The sequence below is a fragment of the Gorilla gorilla genome, chromosome 1 (genome assembly GCF_029281585.2).
Source record: "Gorilla gorilla gorilla isolate KB3781 chromosome 1, NHGRI_mGorGor1-v2.1_pri, whole genome shotgun sequence".
NCBI lineage: Eukaryota > Metazoa > Chordata > Mammalia > Primates > Hominidae > Gorilla > Gorilla gorilla.
The window spans coordinates 26,249,504-26,277,276 of NC_073224.2; the positions used below are offsets into that span (position 1 = coordinate 26,249,504).

The following is a 27,773-nucleotide window of genomic DNA, read 5'->3' on the forward strand; positions in this document are numbered from 1 at the left end:
GTCAAGTAAAAGACCCTTATTAAAGGTCAAATGTATTTAAAAAGCTGTGTCTTTGTGTGAGTGTGTCTATTTATATATGTGTGTATACACACACAGACGTGCACAATGTCTATATTTTGTCATTCAGTCTTACTTAATCAGTCTGAGTGTTATCTGTGCATTGGACTTTTTAAAGCTTTCCAGGTGATTCTAATATACAACCAAGGTTAAGTATGTTGCCAAAATGAAATAATGGGTCTAGTCAAGTGGTTCTCAAAATGTGGACCATCAATATCACCTGGGAATTTGTTGGAAATGCAGATTCTTGGGCCTCACCCTAAGATGTGGTCACTCAGAAACTCTGGGGATGGGTCCAGCAATCTCTTTTTAAAAAATTATTTTAATTAGCACATAATTGTACATATTATGGGGTAGAATATGATATATGGCACAAAATTATTTTTAATTGGCACATAATTGTACATATTTATGGGGTACAATATGATATTTCAATACATACACACAGTATAGAATGATCAAATCAGCCGTTGGCATGTATGTCAATGCAAACATTTATAATTTCTTTATGTTGGGAACATTCAAAATCCTCTCTTCTAGCTATTTGAAAATATATGATAAGTTGTTAACTATGGTCATGCTATAGTGCTATCAAATACTAGAACCTATCTCTCCAATCTACTTGTAATTTTTAAATGACATTCTGTCATTCATAGCAACATGGTTGAGCCTAGAGGACGTATGTTAAGTGAGATAAGCAATCTGGGTCTTAACAAGCCCTCAAAGGGAGAGGATTCTACCTCACTGAAGACTTGAGAGCTGCTTACCTATGTCAGTGGCTCTACACTGAGGGTGATTTTGTCCCCAAAGGGACATCTGACAATGTTGGAGAACTCTTTTGGTTGTCACAGCTGGTGGGAGGCTACTGGTGGCATTTAGTTGGTAGAGGGCAGGGTTGTAAACATCCTGCCATGCACAGGACAGCCCAAAAGAGAATCACGCAGCCCCAAACATCAACAGTGCTGCTGTGGAGTAACTTACTTAGACTGTACTTTCCAAGGCTTGGCTTCCCATTGCAACCAGCGAGAGAGTTTTTTAAAGTCCTGACTCCAGATCTGTTTAATGTCATTGGTGAGGGTGCACATAAGGATTTCTAAAAACTATCCATGTGAGTACTTTATGCAGCGAAAGTTGAAAATCACTGCTGTGGACACTGGTTATTGATGGCAAAAACTGCAATAACTTTTGTACCAACTTACTACCTAAAACTCTTAGGTCCTAATGGATGGATTAGGGTGATCCCGAACTAACTGATTAAATTTTATCTAAAGAAATAGACAATTATGTACCCCTGTTGTGTTATAATGGGAAGTAGAAACACCAATTTGTGAAATGTTCTTGCCAAAAATTCAAACTTGGACAAGCTTCTAGATTTCTAGATCTCACTACCAATTTAGAGGTATGTGTTAAAAAACACCATAGGAAGGCTGTTGGCCAAATCTAGAATGTAGAAAGTCCTCCAGGACATATGGTACAGACTGATTATCACCAAATAAATGGCAAGAAGGGAAGACAAGAGAGGAATGGGGACTATTCTAGAATAAAAGAAACTTAAGACCCCTAACTGGTAAGTGTATCTCTTTTGGAACTGGATTTGAAAAAGCAACAGGGGAAAATTAAAAACATCTGTGAGGCAATTTGGGAAGTTCAAACACAGACTAGATATTTCATAATATCAAATAATTATTTTTAGAGTTGCATGTGGAGGGGTAAGTAGAGGTTACAGGTAAAACGCGGTTGTCCCTATGTTGATCATTGTTGATGTCTTCTGCTAGGTGTATGCAGATTTATTTTAATATTCTCTTTACGTATATTTGAAACATTCCACAATAAAGATAGAATGAGAAGGATTATCTAAACAGGTAGGAGGAAAGGCAGGTGAGAATGGTGTTAGAAAAACTTTCAAGACAATAGGAGTTTCCACAGTGTTAAAAAGAAAGTAAGTCTATTGGATTTGGTAACATGAAGGTCACTTGATGACTTTAGCAAAGTCTGTTTCAGTGGAGAAATGGGTCTGGAAGCAAGATTGGAGCCCACTGGAAACTGACAGGAGTAGACATGGTATTACTGCTGTGTGTGAGGCAGGATAGGCTTTCATGTGTTTACATAAGACAGACCCTATAGAGAGGAAGACAGTTAACACTCAGAAAAGAAAGAGGGCATGTGCATCAGCTTTGGTTTCCAAAATAATCTCAAGGCGTTGGTGCAGTCATGAATTTGGATACTTACAGCAATTACTTAGCATTATGTATGGCATATTAACACATTATTTTGAGGGTTTTGGAATTTGGGTGCATGTGATATGCATCCAAAGAAATTCCTTTTTTGTGACTTTTTGGATATTCATATTTTGATATAAATTGCAGATTGCTATGTTAAAATATTAAGAATTGTGTTCTTACATTTCTTTAAAATGCTTTAAATAATCTAAAACAGAATTTGGAAGCGCAAATATTTATATACATATGTTGAAATAATGATGTATTAAACTATACCTAAACTTATCACAGAGTACTTTCGTGGACCTAAGTTAGATGAGTAAGGTGAAATCTATTCACTGGGAGGGAGGGACGGGAAGAAACACACAGAGAGAGAGAGAGAGAGAGAGAGAAAATGAATGAGATTAGAGGGAGAAAATGGCAAGAGAGAATATGTTTAAATCTTTGTTTATTCAGGGAAAACTTAGGTTGATCACTGTTACTGTTATTTTGGTTATTTTTATTTCCAGCTATACTGTCTCCTGCCAAAAAAGTATAACTTTAACTGTTTACTCACAGGCCATTTGCTTTTCTCTCCTAATTAGCTTCAAAAAATTAGAGTCCAAAGAATGAAACATGTTTAACTCACATTTGGGCTTTTGTTTGTTTGTTGAAACAGAACTGTTCATTATGAAGGTGGCGCTGTGTCTGTTCATGCACGTTCGCTTTGGAGACTAGAGACGCTAAGAGTTGCGTAAGTAGAACTTCTAAACACAGCCTAATGCGCCAAGTGTACCAAATGGCTCGGCGTTGTGCTTCTGTGTCAGCTTGTGATGCTGAAAACTACAGCAAGCAAGCGAACAAAGGAAACACCGAGAAAGTGGTGGAGAGTTTCTCTTTTGTCTATTTCTTTCCACCTACCTTTATCATTCCTTAGCCTCAGTTCACCAGCTGGGAAACCTGAGAAATAAGCAATAATTTTGTACAGTCTGCTTTTGTCTTTAGCCTCATTTTTTTTTTAACATCATCTCATCCCAGACCATGCATCTCTTGGCAGAAATGGCTACTAGGACAGAGTGATGTAAGATTTGGAGACAAGACAAGTTCTTTGCAAGCCTGTCGCACATCTCAGATCTGACAGACTGTGGATTTAACCTTCTAAAAGTACATTTAAAACAGGAAACTTGAACATGAGCGTAGGACAGAGTCATTACTGGAAGTCACTATATTTACTTAAAAATCACTTGATAGCTAAGTACAAATCTGCATTGCAATAAAAGTCACTGCGTATTCATTATAGTAATGAGAGTTTTTATATATTAATATTTATGAAACATAAATGTATAAAGTATTTTTTTCTGATGACTTAACTGTCTGAATATTTCCTTTTAGTTCCTGTAAATGAATACAATATGATGATAAAGGTGTCATTTTGAACTATTTTAAGTAGGATTAAAATGTGAGATTTTTAAAAAATAATTGGAAGCTTTAGTCCTTTGCCTAAAAGCAGTAAATTTTCAATGTGTTTGTTTCCTAGTATATTGGGTTTTAAAGACTTTATTGATTTAGGATGATAATTGGTTTGTATTGGGCTTTAAAGACATTATTGTTTTAGGATAACAGACTCTATGGGTGGGAATGAGGGCTATCTTAGTCTAGTATAACTATATTTATTTATTTATTTTGAGATGGAGTCTCGCTCTGTCACCCAGGCTGGAGTGCAGTGGCGCAATCTCGGTTCACTGCAAGCTCCGCCTCCCGGGTTCACACCATTCTCCTGCCTCAGCCTCCCGAGTAGCTGGGACTACAGGCACCCGCCACCACGCCCGGCTAATTTTTTGTATTTTTAGTAGAGACGGGGTTTCACCGTGTTAGCCAAGATGGTCTCAATCTCCTGACCTCCTGATCCACCAGCCTCGGCCTCCCAAAGTGCTGGGATTACAGGTGTGAGCCACCACGCCTGGCCTAGTATAACTACCTTTATAGACATTTTATTTTGAGATTATTGCCTGTCTAATGGTGATGAGAATAGTTTAGAGGCCTTCAGTCGTTTCTGCTCCTGTGTCCCATGCAATAATTTTGAAAAACTTTGTACATTCTTGAACATTGTGAGGTTGACATAGAAATCCTTTCATTATCAGTTTAGACACGTGGAATATAACTTCCAGTGTATTTTAAATAGTGATACTTTAAAATAAAATGGTTACATCACCCTTTTCAAAGTATCCAATTGACTGTAAGTAATGCTGTGGTTTAATACCTTTGTTTATTGAAAATGGTCTTCTTTAACAATAAAAATATATATTATTCAGTTTTTCCTTTTCACTACATCCTACTCCTCTGCAACAAAAATATTTATATAAATTAATTTCTTATATTTCTTATGTTAGTCTGTAACTTTAAAAAGCTCTTCTATATTGTCATTAATAACTAATTGAAAACATTAAATGTCTTTGATATAAATGCACAATTGATCAAATCTACCTAAATATTAAAACTTGTGGTAACTACCAAACTTAAAAGAAAATTTTTATTGGAAATGCATATCATAATGAGATGGAAAAAGAAGAGACAGACTTCTAAGGCAAACAAAGGAAAACTCATAGCTTTTATATATTTTGTAATTATTCAGATAATTTAAGGAAAGGGATTTTTTTTACATTGTGTATTATAAATGAAAGATTAAAGAAGTGTTTATACAAATTAATTGTATACATAATTACTAATTACATATGTAATTAAATTGTCACTATAAGTGCAGTTTCGAGAGGTTGTATTGACCTTATAAAACAGATTGAATATGTGTTTTCAAAATTTAGAGACATACCTATACTTCATGATTGAGTGCTTAAAGAAATATTTATCTTTTTTGTAGAGAGAGACCCTAAATCTGTCTTATTTTTGGTTAAAAAAAAAACACGAAAGCTTCTGAAAACCTGATAGGACTTTGTTTTTATTGTTATTGATATTGATGAGCTGTGACTACATAAATCTAGATTATTCTTCAAACTTCTGCATTAAGTAGTCTTGATCCTGTCTCTCTACTGTTGCTTATGTTTGTATTTTGAAATAGAAGTTTGGAGTTTATTTTCGCTTTGATTACAGATAATCAATATATAGAAAGGAGATGATCTTATGGTCAGCCACTGGGGAAAGGGAATGCTAATTGCTTCTCATAGTTCAGATGTCACTGAGGGGAATACCACAGAGAAGGCAGAGCAGGTAGTTTTTCAACCATTTAGCAGCTTAAAGACAGATGTTTTGCTCTTCTCTCTGACCCTTGATTAAATTTCACCTTCCTGTCTAGCAGTAGGAAAGTAGGAGATTCATATGTACGGAATATCATTATTTTAAGAAGCTTTTCAGATTATACTGACTCTTTAAACTACTTTGGCTTTATTGTAGATATGTAAATTAAGCTACATTCAGTTTAGGAGCTTTTATTTTTTTAAATTAAATCCCTTTCATTCTAGGAAGTTTACATGTCTTAGATGCAATGGCCACATAATTACTAATTTTGCATTATATTTAGCAATTTATAGTGAAGATCCTGCTTTTGTTTGTGATAGAACTATATTGCCTAATGCCAATGTTTATATTCAATATTTGGGATACTCGGTCTTCTCTTTTCTCCAATGAGATCCTATACTATATATTTGTTGTAGTTGATGTGGCCCATTCATTATATGTTTTATACTGCATACTCTTACACATGAAACTATTGTCAAAAGTTTTTCAGTATCATGGCCTTTTTAATAAATGGTTTTAATGTAGGGAGTTAAATTGAATAGAAAATGCTCTCCTACATTTTACTCCAGGCAAAATTATAGGGATATTGTAAGTGAGATATGTGTTAGTTCCTGTAATAGGAATACTCATGGAAATAAAAACTATGAATTACATAGAGTTCAAGTTCTATTTTTTATGTTGCAAATAAACAAAATTAAAGGGTGACATATCGTAAAGAAGTACTCACTATTCCCCAATTCCCTTTGAGGTAATTTTGAGTAAACATCGATAATACGTAGGGCACAGGTTTTTGATCTTACCATAGGAAATTGCTTTATAAAACTCCATTACTATTGCCAATTTTAGCTTTTACTACATATGATTTTCTTGCCTCTTGATACTGTTGGCCTTGCCCTCTCATTTGGGAGGAGGTGGTGGTCTGGGCATGTGAGACCAGGCTAGTTTGAGTGGCTGGAAATGAAAGCAAATGTGCTTAGACTATGCAGTGGTTTTGCCAAAAACTGGCCACATTCATTCCATTTCTACCAGAATCCTCTTAGAGACTTCAAAGGAGCACTGGTACATATGAGTTCTATTGAATAGAACTGAGCCCAGAACATCTTCCAGATACGCTAGCAAATAGTATATATCTGGTTGAAATTTTGAGCTGTTTTGAAAATGAAGGTGTGTTCCATGATGATTAAGATGAATTGTTATTCAGAAGTGATTCATTATTTACAAATATTTCATTGTTTTTCCAAATAATGGAAACAAATATTAAACATATTTCCAAATATTTCATTGTTTTTCAAATAATGGAAACAAATATTAAACGTAATTGTGACCGGGCACAGGGTGGCTCACGCCTGTAATCCCATCACTTTGGGAGGCTGAGGTGGGCAGATCACAAGGTCAGGAGATCGAGACCATCCTGGCTAACATGATGAAACCCCGTCTCTACTGAAAATACAAAAGTTAGCCAGGCGCGGTGGCTGGCGCCTATAGTCCTGGCTACTCGGGAGGCTGGGGCTAGAGAATCGCTTGAACCCGGGAGGCGGAGTTTACAGTGAGCCAAGATCGCACCACTGTACTCCAGCCTGGGTGACAGAGCGAGACTCTGTCTCAAAATAAAAATAATAGTAATAATAATAATAATGATAATTGTGGTTTTCATAGTATTTGCAAACAATACACTTAATTTTATAAGAGGAGGATTTTTAAAAGCTTGTTTATTTCCAAAATAGAAATACTTTAATGTGCTATTATTGGTAACAAACTTTAATTTCATCTTAAGACAATACCGTGTTATCTGGTTTTATTAGTATATGGTTATTAACTTAATTGGGGGACTTTCCAAATTAATTGTCTTTATAAACAAATTCAGGTGAAAATGAACTTGTTATAACATTCTACTGCTAATTTTCTATGCTAATATCTCAAGTCAAAAATCCAGGTTAGGAAAACAACATTAAATTGATTTATAATTTACTAAAAGATTGCTAGCTTTGAAACAAGTATTCTCAATTTGTAGAACACAAACATTTTTAATAAGTCTATATGAACCCAAGTTTATTAAATAATAAGATTATATTGAAAATCTCCATATATTTACTTTTTCTTCTCATTGTATTGTGACAAAATCATCCAGTGTAAACTGTCTTTTAAAAAATTATCCTTATGTTTCATTTTCTGCTTGTTGTTGACATATGAAGCTTTACAACATGCATTATTTTTAGAGTATACACTTTTTCTTCATAAAATATCTGGCTGTATACCTTTTGTGCTTTTTGGCCTTGAATTGGAATTATCTAATATCAAATTTGTCATTTCCTTTTGAGGTTTATTTGCTTGTTGAATCTTTTCTACTCATTCGTTTTTGGTTTTCTTGCGTACTTTGATCTTAAGCTTGTGTCTTATCAATGATATATATGGCCTGTTCTCACTTTGCATGGTACGGTGTTAAGGGAAAGTCATGCACGATAGAACTGTGCCATCACTCTGCACCTTAGCATGGTTAAAGCTCCTAAATACACAACCTTCAGTTAACAAGGTAATGTGCAAAGCAAGAACAGCTTGTATTTTGATTTTTCTATTTTATCCTACCTGAAAGTCATTTATTTATTTTTAATATACAAGTGATAATCGTACATACTTATGGGGTACATAGTGATGTTTTGATACAGGTAATGTATAGTGATCAGATCAATTAGCGTATCCATCATCTCAAACATTTATCATTTATGTGCATTAACAACATTCAGTATGCTTCAAAGCAAATTTTTAATGATCATAACTTATCTTTTTACTGAAACATTCTATAATTTCTGTTTATTACATTTTTTCCTGACTTTTTTAGAATTTTCATTTTCTTGGCTTATCTTTTTTGTTCATCGGGTTCTAATAATATAATTGTTCCACAATATTAAAAAGTAAAGTATAAGAATACATTTCTTTTGTCAGGTAAATATAGTCTAGCTATAGACTTCAGTTTATATATATGAGTTCCAATTAATCATACTTAGATGTTAACCACAATCCTACTGTTTTTCAAGTCTGTGCAAATACAACAAGTTTTTAACTAGTAAATGCTAAAATATTACTTGAAGTTATACTTCCTGCATTATTTGCATTAGAGCTTGGCTAATCTGTATTAGAGATTGACTTGGAGCACAAGTTCTTTGTTATCTTTGCATAGAATAGGGCACTGTGTGGATGGTATGGCATTCAAAGTCAGAACACCTTGAGTTACATTTAACTTCTTCTTACTATAAGCTTTGTGACTTTGTATATTACTTATCATTCTGAATAGCCATTTTGTGATTTGTGAAATGAAATTAATATCACTAATATCCTAAGTTTTTTGAGAACATTAAGACAATGTATATGACTGTTCATTGTCCGACATATGTTTTAATAGCTACTCCTTCTGATTGTGGGTGCTATTGGATCAAGTCCTAACTGTTTTCATTAGGTGGAGTGGAAGCCACATAAGATGGGGACAGCCATTCCGACTACGCCATGTCACAACAGGAAAATACTTGAGTCTCATGGAAGACAAAAACCTTCTACTCATGGACAAAGAGAAAGCTGATGTAAAATCAACAGCATTTACCTTCCGGTCTTCCAAGGTGAGACAGAAAATATTTTGGGTTTCCTATAAATGTCACCCGGTCATATTTCCTTTGATGTTAGAAATGAGAAAAGAAATGAGAAAATAAATGATGTAAGTATGTCTTATGTGTATTCCTAAATTCCCAGTTTCTCTTCCATCCATTCCTCTCTGGTAAAACTGATTTTTCTAAACCATTAAAACCTGCCTATAGAAACAATCTAAATGTACAATAAAGGGTAATGATTACATAAAGGGTAATGATTGCATAAATCATACTGTATACATACATATTGGGATAGTATGAAGCTGTCAGAAATATAAAACATGAAAATACCTATTATACATCATAAAATGAAAGGTGTTTCATGTCGTTTACAGTTCTTAAAACACATCCATCTAGCTCCTTCCTGTTTTCTTAAGCATTGACAGTATACAGTGACCACAGATATTGTGATGTTTTTGCATTACAGTATGAGGATAAAGCACACTGGAATCTGTGTCTCAAAGATACATTTATACATCCATTCTTATATGCAGACCTTTATCCTTAACCCTATTGAATCATTTTTATGATAATTGCTATATTCGTCCATTTTCACAGTACTATAAAGAAATACCTGAGACTGGGTGATTTATAATGAAAAGGAGTTTAATTGACTTATACTTCCACATGGCTGGGAAGGCCTCAGGAAACTTACAGTCATGACAGAAGGGGAAGCAGGCAGGTCTTACATGGAGGCAGGCAAGAGAGAGAGCAGGAGAGTGAGTGTGAAGGAGAAAGCGTCACTTAAAAAAACCATCAGGTCTCACGAGAACTCACTCACTGTCAGGGGAACAGCATGGGGGAAACTCGCCCCATGATCCAGTCACGTCTTTCCCTCGAGACGTGGAGATTACAAATTGAGATGAGATTTGGGTGGGGACACAGAGCCAAACCATATCAATTGCATATTTTTGTTCATAATTTAATGAAGATTGTGAAACTTGGGAAAGATGATTGGAACAATATTAAACTACTAACTAGCTTTCATCTTAGAAAGGCAAAACTTTGTTCTTTTAAATAGATAAAGATTTGACTTTGTATTTCTGCAATTACTACATACTCATCTGGTTATAGGCATCTTCACAGTGTTACTCAGGGCTCATTAAAAAGAAAAAACGTATTATTTTGTTTTTTTCACTACTAGGAAATTCTTAGTATTCAATCGCCTTTCCCATATTTTGTATGCTGGCTCAATTCAAGTTGGATTTTTGATAGCAATGTTATTAGATGAGGAAAAGATGTTAAGTACCATGTATAATATATTCAAAACAAGGTCATGATTTGGCTTAGTAGAACTATAATACATGCACTACAATGCTTTTTCAATACTGGATTAGGTTTAAATTTTTACTTTGCCCCTCTCTAGAGATCTATATGTTAGGTAAAATCTTCTAAATATTTTACAAGCATTAACAAATGATTATTTCCTATTTAGGTAAAGCATTTACCCTAAAAGACCAATTTTCTGTATGCTTAATAAATTCCATTTTATTAATCTTATAATGGTGTCCTGTGACAGCATAGGATTGGCAGCATAAACATAAATATTTATTGAACTTTGAAGGTGTCCCACAGAACTTCTATTTGCAGTTGTCACTGGAGGCCACTGACCACTTTATTTCTACAGTAGGTCTATGGCCTGGATTGCTCCAGTGAGTGCAGGAAATAGAGAACATTAATTTTGCTAATTATGAAAATAAACTATTTCACTATACTCTTAATAATGTATTTCATATAAATAATGTCTAACATACAAGAAAACATATTCATTATTTAGAGTGATAATTGTAACAAAATTAAAAGTAGTTATTTACAACTACTTAAAAGTTTTTTAGTGCTTTAATCATATTTCATTTCTTCTGATTTTGAAAGCAGTACATGTTTGTCTTAGAAAGTTTAGAAAATACAAAAAAAAGTAGGAGTAAGAACTACATAATTATGCAGAATATCAACGTTTTGATGAATTTCCTTCCTAATCGTTTTTCTTTTGCTGTGTGAACGCACACAACCTTGCAACATGGGGATTAGGGATCACCAATACCCCTCCCCCATGCAATTGAAATCTACATTTTGACTCTCCAAAAACTTAACTACTATAAAGAAGGCTGATTTTGGTGGCTCACGCCTGTAATCCCAGCACTTTGGGAGGCCGAGGCAGGTGAATCTGACCAACATGGTGAAACCTCGTCTCTACTAAAAATACAAAAATTAGTCAGGCATGGTGACATGTGCCTGCAGTCCCAGCTACTCGGGAAACTGAGGCAGGAGAATCGCTTGAACTCAGGAGGCAGAGGATGCAGTTAGCTGAGATCGTGCCACTGCAGTCCAGCCTGGGCGATAGAGCAAGACTCCGTCTCAAAAAAAAAAAAAAAAAGCTATAAGGAAGAGAAAATATATTTTCTATGCCTTAGGTGGAAGTGGACCATCAACAAAATTGGTCCTTGTTTTCATGTTGAGTAGGCTGAGGAGGAGGAGGAGGAAGAAGAGGGGCTGGTCTTGTTGTCTTAGGGGTGGCAGAGATGAAGGAAAATGCATGTATAAGTGGACCTGCACAGTCCAAATACATGTCGTTCAAGAATCAACTGTACATTACAAAATATGACTATAGTTTGATGTTTCATTTGAGGATGTATAGTAGGTATTTTTATATTTTATATTTTTGACAGCTTTATACTATCCCAATATGTATGTATACACTATGATTTATGCAATCATTACTCTTTATGTAATCATTACCCTTTATTGTACATTTAGGTTGTTTCTATAGTTATATACATATATTCATATATATATATTATTATAAATAAAACTCAAACCAAAATAAGGTGTGGGGAGACCAGAAGTAATTCTGAAAAGACAGTATCCTGAATGAACATTCCCAATGCCTTTCTCTTTCAACTCCTGTTCTGGGTTATACTGAATGGTAGCAGATGCCTCTGATTCTATGAGTTAACTGGAGAGCTCCAGGAAAGACAGTCAGGGTAGGTCTTTATTCTCCATTGTGAAAATAGAGAGGCACAGCTGGTAAAACCTCATTATCCTTGCAAAGCATCTCTATCTATATATTTGCTCTGTGGACTCTTAGAGGGCCTCTACAGTGGGCCAGAATTGCTCCTTGTCTCTGTAACTGGAAAGCACAGTTACTCCCATTATGGGGACATGGGCTTCTTCCTTAAATCTAGCTAGCAGAGGAATGGGAATTTGCTAGTTTATCTACTGATAGCACCTCCGTCCAGAAAGAAAAAAATTCAACCCACTAACGAGGAACCAATTATTTGATGGTAGAAACCCTTTTCAAGTAAAGAAGGTGGTACCTATTAAAATGGCATTCAGCTTATTGACAATAAATTAGAAAAACTAGAAGAAATTGATATCCTTCCAGCAAAATATAACATACCCAAATAAAATCTCGAAGAGGTAGAAAAACATGAACTGGTACATCACAGTGGAAGACATTGGAATGATTTGCCAAATTTGAGTATTTTAAAAAGCTGGGAGTCTGTGGTGGGAGGATCTCTTGAGCTCAGGAGTTTGTGACTGCAATGAGCTATGATCATGCCCACTGCATTCCAGCCTGGGCAACACAGTGAGACCAAGACTTTATAGAAAAACTAAAAATAAAAAAATAAACAGGCAGAATACATCTAACAAAAATTGGAGGAAAAAGAGGAAGAGTGAAAGGTACAGTAGGTGCTCCAGTTACCTTCTATGAAACAAACATCAAAGATCTTCTTAAGATTGAAAACTCAAGTAATGGAAGCATAAATACTTAACAGCCAAAAAGGAAACACTCAAATATAATAACACTTACTAAAACAAGATGATGGAAGAGAGAAAAGTTGGTGAGAGAAAGAGGAACACGCTACCTTCTTCATCATGCGTAATCCAGCCTAATAAAAAGAAGTAAAGTGTTATTAAAGATTCAGAGACATAAACACAGACGCAGGCATGCAGACAATGAGGAAAATGAGACCACAGAGCAAATGGCTCTAAAAAAAGGTATGAAAACAGAAAACCTAAAATATGACACAGTGAAAACCTAAAATATGGCCCACTCTATTTGCTTATCAATATATATAAATGGACTGTATCACAATTTAAAATTAAAATAATTTCATATTTGGGCATGCAGCATAAATTTTGCTGACATTAAGAGGCACATCTACAACAACTTTATTTGGAAAGATTGGAAATAAAAAGATGGCTAGTGGAATACCAAGAAAATACAAACAGGCCAGGTGCGGTGGCTCACTCCCAGCACTTTGGGAGACCAAGGCAGGTGGATCACTTGAGGTCAAGAGTTTGAGACCAACCTGGCCAACACAGTAAAACCCTGTCTCTACTAAAAATACAAAAATTAGCTAGGCATGGTGGCATGCACCTGTAATCCCAGCTGCTTGGGAGGCTGAGGGAGGAGAATTGCCTGAACCTGGGAGGCAGAGGTTGCAGTGAGCCTAAATTGTGCCACTGCACTCCAGCCTGGGCAACAGAGCAAGACTCTGCCTCAAAAAAAAAAAAAAGATATCTGTTCTTAATATCAGATGAGGTGGAATTCAGGCAAAATAAAGCATTGCAGGAGACAAAAAAGGATATTTCATGGTATTGAAGAGTGCAAGTCACTGAAGTTGTAACACTTGTTAAATGTATATAACAAGGTACTATTAGTATTCATAAAACAAGATAGTATTCGTTAAACAATAAAAAGTGGGCAAAGGATATGAACAGACACTTCTCAAAAGAAGATATTTATGTGGCCAAGAAACATGAAAAAAAGCTCAACATCGCTGATCATTAGAGAAATGCAAATCAAAACCACAATGAGATACCAACTCATACCAGTCAAAATGGTGATTATTAAAAAGTCAAGAAACAACAGATGCTGGTGAGGCTGTGGAGAAACAGGAACGCTTTTACATTGTTGTTGGGAATATAAATTAGCTCAACCATTGTGGACGACAGTGTGGTGATTCCTCAAGGATCTAGAACCAGAAATACAATTTGACCCAGCGATCCCATTACTGGGTATATACCCAAAGGAATCTAAATCAGTCTATTATAAAGATATACATAAACCTGTTTATTGCAGCACTATTCACAATAGCAAAGACATGGAATAAACCCAAATGCCCATCAATGATAGACCAGATAAAGAAAATGTGGTACATACACCATGGAACACTATGCAGCCACAAAAAGGAATGAGATAATGTCCTTTGCAGGGACATGGATGAAGCTGGAAACCATCATCCTCAGCAAACTAACACAGGAACAGAAAACCAAGTGCTGCATGTTCTCACTCATAAGTGGGAGTTGAACAGTGAGAACACATGGACACAAGAAGGGGAACATCACACACCAGGGCCTCTTGGTGGGGCGGGGGTGCAAGGGGAGGGAGAGCATCAGGACTAATAGCTAATGCATGTGGGGCGTAAAACCTAGATGATGGGTTGATAGGTGCCGCAAACCACCATGGCACACTTATACCTATGTAACAAACTTGCACATTCTGCACATGTATCCTGGAACATTAAAAAAAAAAAATGCAAGTCACTGAAGTTGTAAGTTGTTAAATTTACATAACAAATAAATATAGGGTAGTTCTAGTATTTATAAAACAAAATATCCAGGAGCTACGAGGAGAAACAAACAGAAAATCTTAGTATTAGGAGATATCAAGTCACCTTTTCTCAGTTCATGATACACACACACACCACACACCTCACACCACTGAGGGCTTTATGGTGTGTGGAGAGCTGCCACAGAAGCCCTACCCTTAATTGGACATTCATTTTGTTCACTCAGGAATATTGCAGGGCTAACTTGAGCGGGACTGGGAACTGGGAACATGCCAACAGTTAGTGCCCTCTGAGAGCTTGGGAGGGTGTTCAGGAAGCAGGGACCCTGTCCTCCCACACTCCTTGGCTTTTTAAATAAAAGAATTGCTGCCATTCTGTGATTCCTTGTAAGTCAGCCAACAGAGCTGAGCATTCTCTCTAGTTGATCTCACTGAGTATCAGGACCCCCATTTTACAGATGGGGAAAACCAACGCAGGGAGGATGAGTCACTTGACCAAGTGGCAGGGCTAGGAACACAGAAGAATCGGTGGACACAGGGTTATCTCTGCACCAAAACAACTGGCCAGGGTGGGGTGGTTACATATAACTGGGCTGTAGCTTTCCAGGCTGGCTGGTTCACTCGTTCAGTTCACCCCAGGCTGTAAGGACTGCCATGGGAGCCTGAGGCAGATGCTTGTCCTGTCAGGGCCTCACCCAGGTAAAGTGTCACCCCACCCCTCCACAGACTGCTGCCTGATCAGTATATATTGTTAGGTATATAACATATATAACATTCATATATATAACATACATGACATCTATATAACATACATATATAGTCATATGTTTTATATGTTATATCCATAACATATGTTATATGCATAACAATATATGTTGAATGTGTTATATACATAATATATATTGATCTGGAGATATGTATAACAATATATTGATCTGGAAAAATATCCATGAAAATATTGTTCAGTAAAATATTGTTTTACTCAACATTTTGAGTTGTAAATTGTAATATAGGTATTGCAAATCTTATGATAGATTTTAATGTAATCTATTGTTGTAATATTAAAGGTATTACAAATATTTTTGTAATTAAAAAGAAATCTTCATACTTGTGTTTGTATATGATTTTATGGTAGTTGTGGAAGGATATACACTAATCATTTAACTCAGGGTATTTTAGAAAGATCAAAATGGAAGCTGTATGAGAATATGAAGACAGAGAGAAATTTTTTCTGTAACTTAAAAAATGTATCTTTGGATTATTTTGGCTATTACAGTAGTCATATTTATTTTACAATGAAATCAGTTAAAGATAAAAACCATTGCACTGACATTCTGGGACATAAGTTCTGTGCACGTTTTTGATTTGTTTATTTAGGATGGATTCCTACAAATGGAAATAGTGACTTAAAAGCTGCGAATATTTTTGAATGTTCTTGATAGAGATCGCCCAAAGCAATAGCTTTTGAAACCTTTTTCTCTGAATATCCCTCCTAATATTCTCTCCATGTTAGAATAGGGCTCATATTTGAGGACTTTTGACTCTCCAGATCCTTCTGTGATTTCTGCTCAGGGATTCTGTTTCTGGAATTTGGCAATTGTGTAATGTTACAGGTTGCATGGAGGTAGAGAGGCTGAAGAGCCCAACTCAACTCTTCTTTAACTGAGCGATTTAGTTTCTCTGAAGCTACTTTCCTGCCTGGTGTTCATGGAACCACTCGAGTGTACAGGTTAATAACGCTTCCATGCTTCCAGCCACTTCATTCATACAGGTAATTTCATATGATGACGTGGTTGAAGGCAGTGAAAGTGAAGGTGAGATTTCAAGAGAAATTTTTTTTAATCACAGTATATTTTTAATTTTAGTATCACTGGAAGATTAGATAATAAAATTTTTCCCATGAACTAGAGACAATAACTCTTCCAATTATTTCTTTTAAAATGACTTTTTCTATTATATATTTAATGCATAGTCATTACAGAAAAATGTAAAGGTAGTACAAAGATGGAGAAAGGAGAAAAGTAAATCCATGCACAGTCCATCACTCAGAAACAACCTCTTGTGTGTATTTGAGTTGTAAGCAAATATTGCATATTTTGATGATGAACAGTGTTAATTATATATGATTTTGGGCCTAATTTTTATTTAATAACATATACTACTATATTCTTTAATAGAATTTGGCAATAATTCAACATCTTATTACATAGATTTATCATAATTCATGCAGCTACTTTATTATATTTGAATATTTAGCTTATTTTCAATTTTTCACTTTTAAGCTGAATATTTTTGTCTCTGAATATTTCTATATATTGCTGACTACTTCTCTTTTGGAAGTTGTACTATTTGGTTTAAAAATATGAAGATTTCAAGTGTTTGGTACTGGAGGCTCTCAGAGGGCAGAACAGTATCTGTTTTGTTCACCATGGATAGTGCAGTGCCTGACACTTAGTGGGGATCGCTAAATGTCCCTAGTGAGTGAATGCACCTGGCCAAAGTACTCTTCAGAACTTTGCACCAGTATTTATTCTAAGCAGCAGGGTATGAAACTTTACATTTCTGTGCGACTCATCAACAGATGATTTTAAAATCTGATAATTTTGATAGATGAAAAATCAGTTATATCCTATTTTATATTCTGTGAGTAAGTTAACCTCTTTAACTGTAAAGCTCCTATCATTTTAAAAGCAAATTATAATGATTTAGTATTCCCATGAATGAAACAAATGCCACAGTAAGCAATTTTTAGCAATTGGCTTTTTTTTTTTATTCATTTCTCGGAACGCATGTAGCTTTTACAAGCAGATGAATTTGAATTTTCCTGCCCTTCATTCCATGTCTCCCAGAGCAATGACTTTAGACTTTTTTTAAAAAAAATGCCTTTTACAGTTTAATCTCGAGTGTACTTCAGATTATTCAAGGCATTTAATTTATCTTACATATATATGCATCTCATAATATTTCAAATGAGCTCCGAATCATAACTTGTAGGGACAGAAACAGAATCAATAACAACAATATGTTTTCAATTGGGAACTTCTGAATGTACCAGCAAAGCTACTCTAAGACTGGGCGTAAATATATTCAGTTGGGAATGGAAAGAAAATTCTTATTATCTGGTGAGTCGAAGTGGTATAGGGGGATTTGATTCTCCTGACTCAGTCTTCTCTGGGAAGGGAAGGGATGGAGATTTTTTATGCCCACTTCCAAATTCTTTGAAATTCTGCTCATGTCCTAACTTAAGCTTTCTGTAATCATGGTTAGTGTCTTTCCAATTAGGGCTGTCTCTGGATATTACGAATTAGGAATTTAAAAAATGACTTTTGTTTACAACAATGCCTGACATCCAAGACTATAGTCTGGAGCTGGTGATTCAAATTCCTATTTCGTTGGTTAAAAGTAGAGCAGTGGTGTCTTTTTCTTACATCTGTTTTTCTGTCATCACTATGATTATCATCAGCATCATTTTCTTAAAGCAAATTAATGCTTCTGGATAACTTACTTCCTTTAGAATGCACAATACTCTTTTTGTTGTTTTTTTTTTTTTACCGCTGTATTTTAAATTTTCTAATTCTTAGATCCCTGATTTTCAGAAGTTTGTAGATACCAATAACTTTATAAGAGGAGAGCTATAATTTAAATAAATTTAATTAAAACTATCTGCTAATTAAAATGTTTAGGTGACTGTGTGTGTGGGGGGGTATCTTAAAGAAAAGAACAAATTAGTGTGTGATTCTTGTGTAATATTTTACCCAATTTTGATTGGTAGAAAATTGTTTTTAAAATAGAAGGCATTTCTGATGCTAGAAAAGTAGTTAAACTCCAGCTACAAGGTACAGAAAAAAGGGCTGTGGAACTAACATAATTTGATAGTTTAGTTTCATTTAAAATAAGTTACAAAGCGCAAATAGGTATCTCAGGAAAAAATAAATGGCACAGAAATACATATCTAAAACTACACTCACATATACAGACATGTGAAAAATTAGAGTAATTGATAGTGCTGATTATAATATTTATAATAGAATCTTGTTTTGATTGGAAGTCCAATGAAATAAAAATCCATTCTTGCTGAAAAGTATTTTCTGCAATTATATAATAAAGCAGCATTGAACTTATAACTATTGAAACACAATAAAAAGAGACCTTGATTAAAGATGAAAATATATATATTTTTAAGATATTGTTTCACATTGTCAACATTTCAGAGAAAATAGAATAGCTCAACAGATTCACTTAATCCCTTTGTTAGTCATCACATTTGATCATGGTCTCTGTTCTTTAAAATACATATTGGATTCACTTAAAGGTATATTTGATACTTTTTCCCCACCTCAGTGTTACTGGTAGGTTGAAAATTCTTGCCCTCTCTTTACATACTTCTGCCGCATTTCCCATGAAGAGGAGTCCTTATACTGTGAAAGGCAAACACTTTTTAAAAAATGACTTAACATATATCTTAGACCTTAGATCTTAGACATGTATCTTCTACCATATTTCCCATGAAGAGGAGTACTTACATTATGAAAGGCAAACACTTAAAAAAAATGATGTAACATATATCTCAGACCTGAGGTATACTTTGAGTATGCAATAGTGAACTGACTGCTGGTTGACATAATTACTGTGTTGCAAATCAAGATTTATTACTGATGGAAAATCAAACTTTTCTAGGTCAGTTGCAAATCTCAGCTTTCATCTGGGTTTAGGAGTTTTGGTTTTGAAATTCTGAAATGAAAATCAATTCTTGTGAACCCTTGCATTTACCTGAGCAGTCCCTTACCCCTAACTGTGTGAGACGGTATTGAAAGTATATTTGGAAGATTTTATAAATCATTAAGATCATTTTAACTTTAGATTTTAAAGGTGAGACTGGCTTTAAAATTCCATGTTGCTAGCTGACATAAGGAGCATTTCCTCAATTGTCATTGGGGTGTCTTTGACAGTAATGTGAACATTCACCAGCCAATCTCAAATACAGGATTTGACGGAAGAATCAACAATTGCTGGCAACCCTATATATTCAGAAAAAAACTGAATAAAATAGGAAATAGTTTATAATGTAACCTACTTTGGTTTTCTTTTAAGGAAAATATCTTACATAACGAAGAATGCTATTTGATAAATGTACATTTTCTTAGAAATATTCTTCACTTTCTCTATTCCTAGAAGTTTTAAACATTGTTTTCAAGTGTGTTGAAGTGTTTGTTTTAATCATAAGGCAGGTCTTGCCAATCATATGTGTATCCAATCCCCAACCCTCAAGATAAAATTTTTTAGCTTAAAATGCCACTGAAACATTTCTCTGTAGGCGATTTCCTCTGTTTTTTCCTCCTTATGTACAATGAATAGAAGTCTTTTGCTATGGAAATGATGGAATAACAGTTTCAAATAAGACTGTCAATGAGATTACAAGAATTGTGGAACAAATGTAAAATATAAAACTTTTCTTTTGAGACAGAGTCTCTCGCTCTGTCACTCAGACTGGAGTGCAGTGGCAAGATCTTGGCTCACTGCAACCTCCACCTCCCAGGTTCAAGCAATTCTCCCACCTCAGCCTCCCAAGTAGCTGGGACTATAGGCGTGCACCATCACACCCAGCAAATTTTTGTAGTTTCAGTAGAGACGGGGTTTCGCCGTGTTGCCCAGGTTGGTCTTGAACTCCTGAGCTCAAGTGATCTGCCTGCCTCGGCCTCCCAAAATGCTGGGGTTACCCAAGCATGTGCTATGATGCCAGACTAAAACATTTTAAAGACATTTTTACTATATTATTTTTATTTGGATTTTTTATCTTTCATTCAGAATATGTTTCAGACGTTTTAAAATGTACACTTTCACACAGTGAAAATAAAGGTAGAGGTGAATAACTTACTATGTGTCAAACAATGTGCTGGGCACCTTTCATGCATTTATCTTCTTTAATCCTAACACAACTCTATGGAGTTAAGATGCTGGTTTTTTATCTTTATTATGCAGTTGAGGAAACTGAGGCTTAGACAAGTTATGTGGCAGAACCAAACTTAACTACATAGTAAGACTAAAACCCTCTTTAGTAAGAAAATTAAAGATTTTATAAAGAACTTGTAATTTTTTTTCTTATCAAAACAGTTATACAAAGTTAGCCACGGAGATGAATTTTGCATTTACTTGGGGTTAAATTCAAAAGAAATTTTTGCAGTAGTCTTTTCTCAAGGGGCATTGATACACTGATAAAATAGTGCCAATTATGGTTTTACAGAAGATAGAGAAATTCAGTTATAGTTGTATGCTGGTCTTTTTTAATGACTGTAAGAACGAGAATGAACCCATTGAAGCCTTCTGTGATTAACATATCATAATTTGATAGTTTAGTTTTATTTAAACTAAGTTACAAAACACAAGTGGTTATCTCAGGAAAAAATAGATGACACAGAAATACATATCTAAAGCTACATTCTCATATATGGAAACATTGTGACGAATTAGAGTAATCAATCGGGGTTCAGCCAGAGATGCAGAACCAGAGGAGATATGTATATATTAAGGCATTTATTATATAGGTTTGCTTCATGAGATTGTGAGGGCTGGGTAAGCCTGACACCTGCAGTGCAAGTGGTCTGGCCAGGATGATTATGATCAGGCTGGAATCCTTAGGCATGGGCTGATGCTGTTGGCCACAGGTGGTCAGGAAGAGAGGACCAAGAGCAGGGTAGAGTCCCATGGAGACTAGCTGTAGTTTATGTGCTCAGGGAAAGCCTGAACCCTTTGAAAGAGCTCACCTGGTTAAGTATCATACACCTTGGATAATCTCTCGTTTGATTTACTCAAAGTCAATTGATAAGGAACCGTAATTACATCTACAAGATACCTTGACCTTTGCCATCTAAGGTAACCTCAATGCAGGAGTGATATCCTGTTCTATTCATTGGTCCCACCCACACTCTGGGGGAGGGTATTGTACGGGGTGTTAGAGGGCTGTTATTTAGGCACTGTGACCTTAAGCTTTGTGGCTGCTGCTGTGGAAGCCCCTCATAGACCCCTTCAGCATGAGAAACTTTAAAAATCCTTTCTTTCCACAAACTCGCTTACCAGAGTAACTTCTCCTGAGAAGCCGAGGGATAATGTGTGATTTTCCTTTTTTTTTTTTTTTTTTTTTTCTGCATTTCTGTCCTGGAAGGGCTAAGTAAGCCTGGCCTGGCCTGTCAGTACCAGTCGTTTCTCTTACCACGTAACATTTTTAGACTTTCTTTTCACAGTGACCAACTATTCTGGGCTGCAGTGCGGCACCATAAAGGAGCAAATAAAAAAATTCTTTTGACTTTTTAATTTTTTTCTAACTTTAACCATTATTTGTCTTAAAGAGACCTGGCTATTAAGAAATCAATAAAAACTCCATCATCTGAGGATCTATTAGTTACCTGATAGAGTAATTTGGATAGACATACGGATGATTTTAACTATGCTAGAAGAATTCCTCTGAACTACATGCTCTGTATTATAAGAAATAATTCTATAGGACTAGTTTTAGTCTTTTACTGAGTCTAGTTTTATATATCTAGTATGTATATATCACTTAGTATATCTATGTGTATAAGGCCACAGTTCTTCAGAAATAGGTATGGCTTCATTATGAGTCAGGTTGGTATACCCAATGCCAAATATCACTTAATACTTTTCAGACCAATCGTTTTTACATCTGGGTCTATTTTATTTATTTATTTGTTATTTTTATTTTATTTTTTTGAGATGGACTGTGGCTCTGTTGCCCAGGCTGGAGTGCACTGGCGCAATCTCGGCTCACTGCAAGCTCTGCCTCCCGGGTTCACGCCATTCTCCTGCCTCAGCCTCCCAAGTAGCTGGGACTACAGGCACCCGCCACCACACCCAGCTAATTTTTTTTATTTTTTATTTTTAGTAGAGATGGGGTTTCACCGTGTTAGCCAGGATGGTCTTGATCTCCTGACCTCGTGATCTGCCCACCTCGGCATCCCAAAGTGCTGGGATTACAGGCGTGAGCCACCGCGCCCAGCCACATCTGGGTCTATTTTAGTATTCATTTGAAAATTAGATGTTCCAAGCACTTACGAATGGGATTATTTTAATGCTCATAATGGGAGTAGTTTGTCAGCACAGTTTTTATGGGAAATCTGAAGGGATTTCCAGAAATTCATCAAGGATCTGACATTTGCAGGCTGTTCTGGTCCTGAGGTTATGTGGGGTCAGGCTGGAGGAATCGGACATATGATTCCTGCTGTCAAAAAGGTGAATGATAGTCAAGTGGAAAGAAGACAATTGAGGAACAGTTTTAACAAAGTGCCAACATTTCCCTGTTAGTGGAAGTACAACATGCTATGAGAGTACATGAATGAAAAGAGAAAATATCCATACGCACCTCTTAGACTGAAAAAGCAGTGCTTGCAATAATTCTAGACTGTGCTGAAAAGAGTCATTTTATCTTTGAGTATTTTTATAGCTGTTAAGGTCTCAAGATTATTCTTGCAGGATAGAAGACTATAAAAGTTAAAAATTTACAGGTTTTAATGAATAAGATAATGCTTATAAGATAATGCTAAGACTAGGAGGATCTTGACATTTTCTTGATTAAATGTAGGAGGTATAGGAATTAAATTTTATATAGTCTTTTGAGGGAGGTTTCCATTTAATAGCAAAATACTTAAGCTAGAGTGTTTTAATGGCAATCTGATCTACAGATTGAAAAATTTCTACTGATTAACTTTTAATTTCATTAACTCTTTTTTATACAATTCCAATCTGATGCTAAGGTGACCCAGTTAATTTTGTGTTTAAATTATTTTCATTTTTCTATTTCATTTATTTTTGTGATGTATAATTTAGCTCTATTTATTCATTATGTATGTGTTTTCTTTTATATTTTTGAACATATTTTATATTTATAATAGTTGCTGTAAAGTCCTCGTCTGCTAGTTGTAGGATCTGGGCCATCTTTGCATTGATTTGTATTGCCTATACTCTTGTTGTTTTTGTTTTTCCAAAAAATATAGCTCACATTTCTAGTTTCTTTGTATCTGCTTATTTTTGACAGTATATTGGATATTGGGAATGATATGTAGTAGAGGCTCTGAATTTCAAGTTTTTTTCTGAACAGTGATCTTGGTTTTTCAGGCAGTTAACCTTGTTGGATTGAAACTTCAGTTTTCTCTCTTTTACATGAGGAGTTGCTTATATTTTTACTCAAATCTTTCAGCTTCCATCTGTTGCCATTATACTGGACTTTCCTCCAGCATACACAGTCAGCAGAATTTGGATAATTTTTTTACGAAGATTTTGTAGATAACTTTGTGTCCAGGATTTAGCCCATCTAATTATTTTGTTGCTTGTGGTCCCTGAAGCATATCCTCTGATACCTCAAGCCCATAAAGCAGCAGATTGCTGCTGCCAGAGTAGCAGACAGATTGGGCACTGCATGCCCCAAGGCAAAAGGCAGCCACCTACCAATCACGCAAGGTGCTGTTTGCCTTTTGAGAGAGATCTACTTTTCAATTTCTTCCTGCTTTTGGTCCAAGTGCCTTTAAGTCAATTCTTAAAAGGATTTTTTCCAAATTTTATAATAGTTTCTATAGGAGAATTCACTCCAGTGAATTACTTCATCATTTTCCAAAGTAGAACAACTCAAAAGAAAAATAAAATTTAAAAGCTGATGCCAAAATTAAGGCCATTAATGTAGATATGGTACAGCTAATACAGAGTTTTAGTAAGATTATTACTTGCCTAATCTGAGCACTTTATTTCCAGTAATACAGGCTAATATTCTGTTGGATGCTTTTACTAGATGTCACGTTTGTGGTTCATGGTGTACTTCAGCTTACGGTCATTCAAAGGATCTAGATTACTTTCATCTGAATTTCTCCTAAGCCTGAGCTACAGAAAATGACAGGAGATAAAGAAGGAAAGAACATGGATGGCCTTTGGTCTTTCATTCAGCAAGTGATCTCACTTATTTTTTCTAATGTAACTTCAGCATTTTTTACCTCACTCAAGGGTCACAGTAATTATTAAAACAGCCATCGGCCGGGAGCGGTGGCTCACACCTGTAATCCCTGCACTTTGGGAGGCCGAGGCGGGTGGATCACCTGAGTTCAGGCGTTTAAGACTAGCCTCACCAACATGGTGCAATCTGTCTCTACTAAAAATACAAAAATTAGCAGGGCGTGGTGTTGGGCGCCTGTCGTCCCAGCTACTCAGGAGGCTAAGACAGCAGAATTGCTTGGAACCAGGAGGCTGAGGTTACAGTGAGCTGAGACTGTGCCACTGCATTCCAGCCTGGGTGACAGAGAAAGACTCCATCTCAAAAAAAAAAAAAAAATCATCATCACGATATTTCACAATTAAATCTTCTAATCCAGAGACAGATGTGAAATACATCAATAAAATACAAAGAAAGCATAATTTCACAATTAATGTTTATGTGACTTCTTAATATATAATCCATGCACCTATAAATAATCTAGACACAAACCAATTTGCTTGAAGAAAAGACCAAAAAAAAAAAAAAGTTAGAGGCTCACTGTTCTTTTCTGAAGAGATAATTACAGTGTTCTATTTTTTCCCAGAATTTAATTTTTCTATTGACAGGGTTGGTATAAGTAGATTAGTAGTTTATCTAGGTTGATAGAATGAAATTGGAATGGTTTTATTGTCTGTTTTATTACAGATACTTAGAATAGTGTTTCAGGTTATTTGCATAATGATTGAATCAACTTAATTGATAATTATATATTTTCTTAGTTCACCTTGACGTTTTGTGTTAAAAATTTCAACTCATTTTAATTTGAATTTTCAATTGTTTATGGAGTGTTCATAATCATTTTCAGGTCATTAATTATTAATACATTATGCAAATGACATGAAAAATCTGTTAAACCTTGGGGTTATTTTAAAATTGTCCGTTTTTGTTTAGCAGACATACATCTTACTCTGACTGAATCTTCAAAACATTCATTTAACTATAATTCTAAGTAAAAGTCATAAGACCAAAGACATAGAAGACATGTAAAGTAAATTAACAAGGAAGGTTAGACCAAAGAAGAAAAAAGAATAAGAGACTAAAGAAAGGAGGTACCTTTGGCTTTTTCATTCCTGCTTTAGGGACTATACGGGACTTTAAGACATAGTGAGTTCCTGAAGATCACAGCTATGCATGGGAGGAAAAATGGAAAGAGAGTATGTTGGAGAAGGAAGTGCTGACATAAACAGAGATTTGAAAGAAACATTTGGTTGGTGTCAGAAGGTGGATTGCTGCTTCCTAGGAGAGGAAGCTTGGCATAGTAGCCCTTTAACAGTGAATACCTCTGTAGTCTGAGTTGGAAATTGCAGTAGTAGAAACTGAATTTTAGCTTTGATTAGTTCAAAATAAATAATCATTTTAATAGGTTTATTAACAATCATTGTCACCGTTATTATTGTCAAAGTTGTCAAAAAATTTTGAAATGTTTATCCCGGGGACACTATTCTGAAATCTACATGCATTATCTTAATTTTTTTTGATCCTATGGAGAGGTACCTTATTAGCTTTATTTATGGATGAGAAAACGGAGGCTTAAAAGGTTTAATTAACTTGCTAACATCTTAGAGGTAATGAGTGGCAGAGGCTGGACTCAAAACTAAATCTCTCTGTCCCCCAAACCTATGCTCTTAATCACCAATAATGAAAAAAAACCCCACAAAAACCCAGGAAGTATATTTAGCTTAACTACTGATTTTAAGATCTCTGGTCTGGAGTTGGCCATTATGCAACATAAAATTTAAAAATTTTACATTATGGCAAAAATAGTGTTTTACCAATGTGAATAATTCAAGCATAAGTTAGAGGTTGAACTGTTAGAGTAAAATATTTGGCCATTATTTCAGGGGACTTCAGAGGGCTGAATTTTTCAAGGAACATATTTGCAATAAGGCAAAATTCTATTGCCATACACTAGTATTTTTGAAATATTTACTGACCTTTTTTCCTCCTCTCCCCTTAGGAAAAATTGGATGTAGGGGTGAGAAAAGAAGTCGACGGCATGGGAACATCTGAAATAAAATACGGTGACTCAGTATGCTATATACAACATGTAGACACAGGCCTATGGCTTACTTACCAGTCTGTGGACGTGAAATCCGTGAGAATGGGATCTATACAACGTAAGGTAAGGTGATAGAAAAAAACATAATTTATAGAAGTAATTTTTTATGAATACACAAGCACAAGTCAAAAATAATTGGCTAATCTTTTTAGTCACCTGCAAAAGTTCATAATTTTGCAAGTGAAAGGGCAGATTCCACTGTAATAGACTCTTTAGCTTTGTAAAGTGAACAGAGTTGGATGTTACATCACTCATATATAGGATTATGGGATGCGTGCATTTAAATATGAAGTGAAGAAATATACAGTGCCGTCTTCTGGATTCTAGTTTAGTACCGTTCACTTTGTCCTCCATGCTGTGACAAAGTCCGTTACTGACATCCCCTTGCTTACAGGAAGAGGCCCACTGTTTGGTAGTGATAATGATGCTCTTCCTGGTCTGTGCCGTTCTCCTACTCTCTTCCTGATTTCCAGACATTGTCTTCAATTTCCCCAGCATGTCACTTACAACACATTCCTTGCAGTCTGTCAGAATACCATGGCTTTTCCACACTTGTGCCTCTGCAGACTGTTTCTTCTGTTCAGAATAAACCTTTTTTGTCTCCCTGACTGTTTTCCATCATCCAGGGATTCAATTTATTTATCATTTTAGAAGTTCTTCCTGATGATATCAGCTTATCAGCTACTCCCTCCTTTGAGTTCTCATAATGTTCATCTATAACTCATTACATTTTATACACACCTTCTTTGTGCTATTTAATTTAGTAGGCTACATATCTCTCTTTCTCTCACCACCCCTGTCCCCCACCCCCGCAAATTTGCAGCTCCCCTGAGGGAGTACATCATACTAGATTGTTCATGTTTTTACATATGACATGCAGCACAGTGCACAGAACAAAATAACACACATTATTTCCGGAAACATGCGACCTGGGAAAGGAAGGCTTTAGTGATAAGACCTTTTTATTTTC

General features: G+C 35.4%; 1 protein-coding gene across 3 annotated transcripts in view; it reads left to right on the top strand.

Annotated features, from left to right (window-relative positions):
• The window catches only part of RYR2 (ryanodine receptor 2), a 790,171-nt gene that overhangs the window by 369,558 nt on the left and 392,840 nt on the right, over positions 1–27,773 (top strand). For all 3 annotated transcript variants that reach the window (XM_063708024.1, XM_063708025.1, XM_063708026.1), the window contains exons 9-11: positions 2,935–3,009; positions 8,956–9,112; positions 26,702–26,866. In XM_063708024.1, coding sequence (XP_063564094.1) covers positions 2,935–3,009; positions 8,956–9,112; positions 26,702–26,866 — 397 coding nt within the window. The remainder of the gene's footprint in view (positions 1–2,934; positions 3,010–8,955; positions 9,113–26,701; positions 26,867–27,773) is intronic.